A 10620-nucleotide genomic window follows, 5' to 3' on the forward strand; every position below is an offset into this window, starting at 1 on the left:
ATGAGTATAACATCACACATGTAAAACTTCTTTGAATATACTATAGCCTCAGCAGTGTTAGTCATACAGTAGCTGTGTGATACAGTCATAAACTTCCGGCTGCTAAGATTGCATAATCAGTTCCTCACAGCTGATAGGCTTACAGGAAAAAGGGTTGGGATTTCATTAATAAAAGCAAGCAACACACTAAATGTCCAAGTAAAACAGTAAGGAGTCCCGAGAGTTAATGAGCATTGCACCGGTAGAAATCCTGACCAGAAGAAAATAAGGTAAGAGGACTTTTCTCTGATTTATGATATATAACTGAATGCACAAGCTATCACTTGTAGTAAAAGCAGAAATTCAATCTGGTCTTAATGTTTGGAAAAGCTCTGTATTTTTCTACCTGTTCGTCATTAATTTGTTCTAACATAAATATGGCAAAAGGTTTTGACAGGCACATACAAAGCTTTTGATGTTTCATACATGCTCTGATTTCTAGGATGAAAAACAAATATAACTCAAAAGTTGTAAGACAGCCCATTCAGAAATCCTATCCTCTAAATCAAAGCTATGTGATTCTAGAGGGTGTTTCTCAAAAGTAAAATAAGTTTGTTTTTTTTCCTGAAAAAAGCATATTTTAAGAGTACTTTCCTGACTGCTACATTCAGCCAAAAAGTTTTAGTTGCTTTAGTTATAGGAAAACACTACTGTAGTCATGGTAACCACCTGGTTGACTCATAAAGCACTGCACCTCATCTGAAGTACAGAAAAGTGAGACACAGTATGAGCTGATCATCCCATGTGTGACACACCCTACTTATTCATGCTGATATCAGCATTGATGCAAGCCGTTCCAGCTCGTGTTATTTTTCATTGAGTGTGTTTTTGCACGGATCGAGAAACTCCTGAAAAGTCCTGGATATATGTATGACTTACACACTTCAGGTACAATGCTACTTATTGTGATTTTGAACTATAACAACAATTTTAAGGCATCTTCCTGCTCATTTCAAGTGTATGTCAGGGTTGAACTAGGGCCTGATGTCAGGAAAATCCCACATCTGCCAGGGCCTAAACATGTCAGAGGACAACCTTTAAAAAGTATTTTATCCATCTTATCATTTTATTTGTTATTAAAGATTTATTTCAAAATGTTAAGTTGCAAATGTTAATGCACCACACAGTTTAGTGGTTGTTGCATCTATCATCAATTAACAATGAAAAACTTGAGAATGATGTTACATATGATGATACATTTGCTACTAAAGAGTGGCTAGAAAGTCATGCTCTTCTATGAAAGTGATTCAGTAAAAGAAGGTTATCCTTACTCTGTTTTGCGAGAGGAAAAGGGAAACCTGTCATTCCATGAAGGACAGTGTAACTGATCTCTCTCCATTGTGTCTGTCTTTAGTCGTCCCAGAAAACAGTGACCTGATATAACATGATGCCTGCAGCTAAAGGCATGACCCACATCATACCCAATCATGTTCTGAGAGTGGGTCAAACCATCCGCCTGGACCCTGCCCAGGAGACCCTCCATCAACATCCCAGTCTCATGGAACCCAGTGGCAACCACGATGACCTCGACATTTCCATGGATAATCTCAACCAGCTCATGCTGGATCTAGATCCAACATTTGAACCCATTGAGGTTAACAAAAGTCCCTCATGCATCAGCACCCCCACAGGTACAGTACGACTGTGAAGCTACAATATATTAGAGATTTGTTTTCTTTCTTTCAACCTGAAGAGTGACTCTGAGGATATTTAAACCACAGTCACCCTCATAAAACAAATAGTACATATAGCCTGAGGATTTGGAAATTTACCCTCCCTTTGAATTTTTTCTTTAACCTTGGGATAATTGCTGTTCTGGGATTACTGCCCAGACTAGCACCACACCCTGCTTACAGACACATAGAGCCCTACCAAGTAGTCACACATTAGGGTGGTACGGTGGTTTGTTCACTCAGAGCTGCTCAGAAAGTGCACACAAGAGTAAACAAAGCATATAAATGGATTTCCTGTTCCACAAATTTCTTGATAGATGTTTGGATGTTTGTTTATGGGTGCTAGGAATTGTAGTGACTAGCACGTGTAAAAGAAATGATTGCAGACATTAAGACAGTAAAAGACAGAACTTATATGCAGTGGTTGCAAAACACAGTATTGCTGCCTAAAGTCAGAGCCAGACATCACTATTTCTGTATGAACATTAGTCATTATTATGTAACATCAGTCGCAGAAGCCATTGTCTGGCCAGTGCCCATCACCACAGTGAGGCAAACAGATCATCAAGCGCACAGGAACAAGTTTGGACTGGAGTGTTTTTGTATCCTCGCAACAGCAGGAATGAACATTCAAAGCATTTGAATGTTTGGAAGGAATGGCCTCAGCTTTGCAAGCAGGTACCTGCATGAGAAATATGAATGTCTTCAAGTGTTAGCGGATGTGTTTTGCATACACAGGCAAAACACATTTTGCTAAGAGAAGTCTGGGAACATGCAGTTTTTTCCAAATAGTTAGACATCCTCCAAAATAATAATAATCTTATTGCAGTGTTTTAGCTCAAACTTTCCTATCAATCCTCAGATGGTTCCCTCTCAGATGAAGATGTCTCCAATTGCGATTTGGTCCCTAGAGGATGTCATCCCTGCTCCTTGCCCACCATGGTCCAATGTCTGTCACCCAGTGTACCCATCCCTACACGCAGCAGTCTGAGCTGCAGTCCTCAAGGCACCCTGGTCTTCTCGACCTCCCCAACGTCATCCCTGCCTCCTCTGCCAGGTGGAAGTGTACCCCGACGAAATCCCTCATCAAGGTCGGATACAGGATGCCTGCGATTGTCACACTCCAACAGAAACAGTGCCGTCTCGCTCCTTTCCATGTCTACATGCTCAGACACCAGTTACATCCTCGGCAGGTAAAAGTCATTAGAAACACATGGTCAATCAGTCTAAATATTTTATCTTGAAAAAGAAGCTCTTTCATGAATATTATATACACTCAAAAGGCAGGCCAAACCTTCCATAGCAACTCATTTTTTAGTGATTTTATAGTAAAAGCTTTATGGCAGAATTAACCACCTCAAACATTAAAAAGTTACTTTATTTAAATAAACAGCAGGGTTTCATCTCAATCTCCATTTAGTCAATTTAATAGTGATTAATAGTGTAATAGTGTTTCAGGTGTACTAATACTGGGTAAAACAATACAGCATAGTGTTAGGGTTTGTTTTAGAATATTCATGATATAACTCTAGATATGGTGCTATGTGTGTTTTACAACATATACATCTATACTTTTTTTTTTTTTTACTGAACATATAATGCAGAAAACAATGCTAAGGCTAATTAAGAAATGATGTTGTCACATAGTTTGTCAAGCAGAGCAGGTTTCAACTCCTTAGGTGACCCTGTCAGCATAATCTGCAGCACATAGCAAAGCACCACAGTTGGACAAATGATAGTCTGGATTAGAATGCGTTTACAATGGCTGCGCAATCCACGTAGAAATGGTCTATATTCAAAAAAACGGTATATAATTTGCCTTGTGGTCTTTTAACCCCCACTTTGACATTTGTCACAGTCTTTCAAACTCCCTATCTGTAGTTATCTAACCTTTTCATATACATCTCCTTTCTCCCTGCATAGCAACCTGTCCCTGGCGAGTGAAGAAGCTTTCTCTCCAGAGTCCATCCTAACTCATACATCCGGCTCCTTCAGTGATGGATCCAGAACAAGGACAACTGATGACATGCATAGCCCAGAGAAGCCTCCACTGATGAGGAGAGGAGGACGTCTTTTTGAGCAGCATGGAGCACACAGCAGTCCTGCCTCACTGTCTGGCTCTTTGACAGATATTCCTGTACTGCTTGTCAACGGCACACCTCAGCCAGACATGCACATCCAGTGTGTGGGAGCAGAAATGGACATACAGAAAGTATGGTCCAACTCAAAGCCCAGTTCTCCTCACAGTAAGTTCAATGTGTTATAATGTGCTTTTTTGTAGGCAGCTACTAATCTCTAATTTGAATTTGACCACACTGTCATATTTTTTGGGTTATTTAGGTTTCCAAGCACGTTTTAGTGGCAGCCAGCCTTCAATGAAGTTTGTCATGGACACTTCAAAGTTTTGGTTCCGTCCACATATCAGCAGGACAGAAGGTAAGAAAACATAATTCTAAAGATTATCCATTTCACACATAATACAAACTTTCCCTGGGTTATTTAGATAATTTACATGGAAATGTCTTGGTAGTACAAATTAACTATAATAAAATAAACAATAAATAAGTGAATGTAGTCTCTTAGTTTTAAAAACGAATCCAATGCAAAGAAGCCTTAAACCTGCCTTCTTCTTAACGGCCAGTAGGACTGGCACTGGTTGCAAACAACATTCTAATTGTAAAGAGATGTACCAGAATTGGCCCGACTTACTTGATATATTACTTCAATAATCGTTTTCCTCAACATCCCATATTATTCATCTTGCCAAGCATAGAGAAACATTATCGCAGAGTTTGCTACAGCTACCTGTGATCACTCACTACTAAGGCCACCTGGTAAACAGGATAGAGGCTTTTCCACTTTCTCATCATCCAAATATGGTAATTTTCTGCTAAAAAATTAACAACAAAACAAAAATCTTCAAAACAATAGCTTCACAAACCATTGGATGACATCACAATGAATGTTCACTACCTCTACATAGTTTATGATTTTTGATTCAGGGCTTGATCTTAAGGGTCTTTCTGATGTATGCATGGACTCAAAGTCCGATCTCACTGGAATTGATATGATCGGATATCGGACTGACAGCGCAGATCCACGCCACTGATCAAGAAATATGGTTGGGCACTTTAAATATTGTCAGCTCACACAGTCTCACTTTAAAGACATTCAGCCTGAACTGTAAGAAGAGTCAACAAATCATCTCCATCATGAGGTTCAGACGAGATGGAACAGCTCCTTCCATATGATCAATATACAACTCTTACATTTCAATTCAAAAGATTTCATTTGAAAACCTGACAGCTGTTGCTGCTTCCTGTTTGAAAAAAAGTGGATCGGTGCATCTCAAATTGGTATGACACAATAGGAGCATTGAGGTTTGGATGGTTCATGCTAGGCGGTAATCTAGATGCTGTTTAGGGTATCCAAAGCTGACGTGTACATTATGTTTTATTCTTTCAGCTGAAGACTTGGTAAAGGACAAGGAACCTGGAACATTTGTGGTGAGAGACAGCACTTCCCACAGAGGCAGCTTTGGCCTGGCCATGAAGATTGACCAAACATCTGCCAACATCAATACAAGCGCCTACCCAGGTAAACCTCTTCCACTTAGTACAATAATACATGAATTAGTATAAGTTACAGCAGTGTTGTGTGGAATAAAGAAAAGAAAAGCTATTGAACCCCACAACAGACAAAAGGTGTAAACATGGCGTAGCTGTCGTCATTTGTTTATGTGTCTAAAACTGGAAGGCACACAGAATCACTTACCAAACTCTGCTGATGTGAATGGGCAAGTCTGATGACATCCAGCTATCGGTGGTGAGGTAGGAGACAGAGTTGTTGTTTTTTCCATCCACAGTATACACTGTGTAAACACAAAGAAAACCAGATGTTTATGGCAGAGTAAGCAATCAAAGAAGTAAAAAATGGACCTCACTCACAAAACAATTTTGCGGCTTGCTTCATTTGCAGATTCCAATGAGTTTTACAGGAATATGCAGTCAGGGTTAAGTTCTCAGTTACAATATTTATTTACCAAATTATCCCTAAAGGATAATAATAAAATGAAAATATCCTTAGTGGTAGGATGGTAATATTTTCCCTTTCAAACGTTCATGTGATTTTTCAGGAATCATTTCCTTAATATAAACTGAAGTTGAGTTTGACAGACATGATTGAATTAAGATTCACATCAAAAAATGTTTTATCACATTTTATTAAGAAAACATTTTATTGTGTGAATAAACACTTCTTGGGGACTGTTCAAAACGAATTATGTCTTTTATTATACCATATGAACATGATTTGTTTAGGGAAGGCCAACTTGCAGCTCCATATTGTTTCTTAATGCTGCTGTTTATGTATACTGTATATTTACCATAAAAAATAGAGCCACACAAACTTGCATTTGGAAATATTTGGGGCAATTATTCAGCCAGATGCTTATCAACGAGTCCAACGTTCAGTATAAGGTCAACTTTCCGAATTTATGTTTAGAAAAAGTACAAAATATGAAAGGAAATGGAATAAATATGAGAGGAATGTTGACATATCTAAAAAAAGAAAACAAAAAGGCGTACTGTAACTCTGTTTGTTTGGGCCTGGTACCCTGAGGCGCAGGGCACCCAACACAAACAATAATATTAAATTGAAAAAGTAAAACAAGTCATAAATACGTGGGCCTCTTAATCTTTTTTATACATCGATATCATAAATTGTACATTAACTCCACTGACTGAATGTATATGATGTTTAACATTTGTTTGATCTATGCCACAGGAGAGAACAGCTCAGACCTTATCAGACACTTCCTCATTGAATCATCAGCTAAGGGAGTACGCATCAAAGGCTCTTCTCAGGAACCATACTTTGGTAGGTAAAAGTCAACAACAAGAACACCATTCAAAATAAAATCGCCTTCTCCATGATTGCACATCCTGGTTTGGAAGATATTGTCTGCCATACCAGGACTGAGTCAGCTTTGTCTGGACTCTTCAGGTGTGGGTGGACCTCTTGCATGATGCAACTTGGCATGAGTCCTCAGGGTGTGCTACTGTGACTGTCCTCTTTCCTATCAAGATACTGTGGGTGTTGTGGGAGTCAGACACGTGTAATGATGTAACAGCTTCCACAGAATATTTTACTGTCGCTGTGGTAGCTTTCATAAATCTCCACATGGTAAATGTGACTTGTAAAATGCACTAAGCGTACCCAAAAGAACATCTTTAATTTCCCCAAAAAGTAAGGATAATATGCCAAAAATACCCAGGCTAAGTTACTGATATTGAGAATAGATAGAGCATTTAATCAACGTGTCAGAATGAGAAATAAAATGTTATCTTCCAGAGATACATAATCATCTGGATTTGACTTGAACTAATCAAAACAATGATGTTTGTGTCCTTGTAGGTAGTCTCTCTGCCCTGGTTTACCAGCACACGGTTTCTGCTTATGCCTTACCCTGCAAATTACTGCTCCACTCCCAAGGTAAGCTTTTACTTACTTTTAATTACTTTTCTTTTTTTGTTTGTTTTACTTGTCATTGTGTGTGAGCCAGAAATACATAACAATGAGAGACTATTGTTTTTTTTCCCTACACAGATCTGAGTGCAGCAGAACAGAGAACAAATGACAAACCAGAATCAGAGAACAAGAATAAAACAGGTGGGACAGAAAAACAGTAAATGCCATAAAGCCTCCCTTTTTATATTATCATGTATTACTTATTGGATAATTATTGTTTTTTCAACCACTTACCTTCAAGTGATGCTGCTTGGGGTTGACAAGGGTCAGCAAACACTACAGTTAACATCTGCTAAGGGATTAAAGAAAACAACAAAGACCAAGAAATAAATCCTTATAATCTACATTAAATAGATACATTTACGTTTTATTAACATTTATTTCCCATTATTTCTCAAAAGTTTGGAAGGAAACGCTAACACTAGCTTCTTCTTCACAAGCTACTGTAGAAAAAACAAACAGTTGTCTTGATAACTGAGGTAGGTAAGCTAGATAATTACGTCATAAAGGCTAGGCTAACTCTTCACGACTTTCTGACATTTTTCAGAAAGTTCTTGACAAAACAGCTCCACATTTTTAAAAAAGAATAGAAAATTCTTGTACTTTCCAAAGGACATGTTTGACTGTGTGAATTAAATTCTTACCTGCTTTTGCTCCATGTTGTTAGCCTCAGATCATGTTGAAACCTCTGGCTTTTAAAAAAAAAAGACAAACACGCAGGTGTTACTTAATACCTCAATTAAAGAAGGCGTGTTAGGAATACCTCTACTTCTGTCCTGCTGTTAAGTACGAGTGAATAACTATAACTATGCTAAGTGTGACATGCTTTAATTAGCCCTGCACTCAGCTGAGAAGTATGCTTCTTTAGCCACATGTAGCCTAATTAAAGTAGGCGGCATGTGTCATATTTATTATTATTATTATTTTTTAATTATTATTATTATTATTATTATTATTTAAATCAATTTTTTAGTACTTATCTATTTTTTTGTGCATTCTTAATTAATCTTTTATTATTTAAGTTGTACTGTGTTCACTTTTTGTTTGCAATCTTTGCTCTTTGATGGTGTAACAATGTAAATTTCCCCATTGTGGGATAAATAAAGGATTATCTCATCTTATTACTAATGCACATTGGGCAGGTAAAAACGTTTTTAAAAAAGAGCCCAAATTAGGCACAATGATATCAATTAACAAAATAATATGATAAAATAATTAAGGAGGCTTGTGATTGCTTTTCTTGCCACATACCGTGTATCTGAATACTAACTTTATATATTTGGCATATATTGTGATATTATATTGCTGATATATTGGCCAGGTCTCTCTTAAAAGAAAGCATTTTTAATCTCAGTGAAAAAAATTGCTTTTTGATGCCTTGTTTTTATGCAATATATTATTGGCTGGTGAAAGGAAAGCTTAGCGTATTAGTGTTTACTTACAATAAACTGATATCTAGTTGATTCAAGAAGATCATAATTTCTATTGTTTTTTTTCTGTCTCTTTCCTTCATAGCTTCCAATTTTGTCTACCTGAATGCTGTTCCCACTGAGATGCTGACTGGCCCCTGTGCGGTGCAGAAGGCGGTGTCCTCCACACTTGAGAAGGCCTCAGGCTCCTTCACACCCACCATAGTGAACACAAAGGTGTCTCTGAAGGGTGTAACACTGACAGATATCAACAGGAAGTAAGAAAAGACACATCCTGCCACTCTGCTGCTTTGATTTAACCTACAGTTCATAACAAAATAAATGTGGTATTTGTGTTGGTTTGCAACTTTTTTTTAAGACTGATTCTTCTTTTGACAGGCTATTCTTCAGACGCCATTACCCTGTTCACCTGCTCAGCTACAGTGGTGAAGATCCAGACAATCGATTGTGAGTACTGTATACAGCAACATATGTTATAGTCGAAGGGACTAATTCCCAGCCATAGTTTAACTATAATGTGGATCATGAACTTCACTTGATAGCAGAGGCAAATGAAAGCATGGCATTTATAATCTTTTTATTTTTGAAGATGTGATATTTTAAATTCAGCACATTTTAAAAAGACGGTGTCTCACATTAAAACATTTTGTGACCCTGGACCTGGCACATTTAAGGGTGCAGAAGTATTATATGTTATGTAATACAACTGTTAAATGAAGTTATAGAGCAGCATTAAAATGATCCCCATTGTAGAAATCAATTGGCGTTTTCCAAAAAAGCTTACACAGACTATGAAACCATACCACATCTTTAATGTTTTCTTATTTGCTCTACAGGTGGAGGAGGGGTTCCAGTTTTGGTGCAAGGTAATTTCTAACTTCAGTTGCTCATGATATCATACTGTTGTTAGATTTGAATTACAAATTAGGTGTATTTCTCCTCTGTGTATCCTTCATAAATCCTTTCAGGTGTCAGGCTTACCTGAAATTGATTTATACATAAAGATCATCTTTATCAGTCTTTTACTGTTATCTGACCTCAGCTATTATATTTTCAACCCCAACAGAATGTTTGGTTTCGTGGCAAAAGGTGTCGAGGCAGGTATGGAGAATGTTTGCCATGTTTTTGCAGAGTATGATCCCCTGCAGCCTTGCAACAATGCCATTGAGGTTATGCAGGTTGCCATAGCGAAGACCCACAAGAACTGAGAACAACTCTGACATGAGACAGTATGGAGGCCTAAGGCCCTCTCTACATATTCCACAACTGTATTTATCTGCACTAAACCCGTCCAAACCTGTGTCATCATGAGTGTCACTACAGCTTGTCAAACTAGACATGTGACCTATCGACTCATGCCTTGGTCAGATGAAAAAGAGAGATTACCGGTAATTGGACCACAAATGGAAGAGAATGTGTGATGTGATTTGAATGGCTCACTCATACTGTTGAATAACCTGTTTATCAAACTGCAAAAAAAATAAATTCAACAGTTTATGCTGAATTTGATGTAAAATTTATTTTCAAAATATTTTTGTAAAAAAAAATGGCTGACACCTTTACCTTATTTAACTTTATTTTAAATTAAAGTCTAAATCTGCACTACCCAGGGCAATAAAAAATAAAATGAGGGATTTTGAAGTTTCTGTTAATAGACAAGAAGTTCCTTAGAGTCAGGTCCTTTCATTTCAGATCTACCTATTGCAGATGTCCTGGCTGTATAGTTCACAATATATTTATTTCACTGCACTGCACTGTTGATAATACCCTGTATATTATAATATCTACATGTATTCCTGTATTTTTTTTTTTACTTTGATTGAGAAAAATAAACCTTTTCAACTGTTGAACTAGTGTATGTGACTGCTTCCTGATGTCAGAGAGAGAGAGAGAGAGAGAGCTTACTGGAAAGTGTGAAACCCAGACCGCTTCATCATCTATACAAATAT

General features: G+C 37.5%; 1 protein-coding gene across 1 annotated transcript; it reads left to right on the top strand.

The window, feature by feature from the left end:
• Positions 1–189: 189 nt before the first annotated feature.
• On the top strand, positions 190–10521 carry LOC109997727 (tensin-4). The gene is made up of 13 exons (XM_020652323.3): positions 190–269; positions 1394–1670; positions 2575–2905; positions 3636–3958; positions 4053–4148; positions 5178–5309; positions 6498–6590; positions 7128–7205; positions 7320–7382; positions 8757–8928; positions 9050–9118; positions 9508–9537; positions 9738–10521. Exons 2-13 carry the CDS (start codon positions 1424–1426, stop codon positions 9877–9879), a joined length of 1776 nt encoding a protein of 591 aa, XP_020507979.1. The 5' UTR covers positions 190–269; positions 1394–1423; the 3' UTR covers positions 9880–10521.
• The last annotated feature ends 99 nt before the right edge of the window (positions 10522–10620 follow it).

The sequence above is a fragment of the Labrus bergylta genome, chromosome 1 (assembly GCF_963930695.1).
Source record: "Labrus bergylta chromosome 1, fLabBer1.1, whole genome shotgun sequence".
Taxonomy (NCBI): domain Eukaryota; kingdom Metazoa; phylum Chordata; class Actinopteri; order Labriformes; family Labridae; genus Labrus; species Labrus bergylta.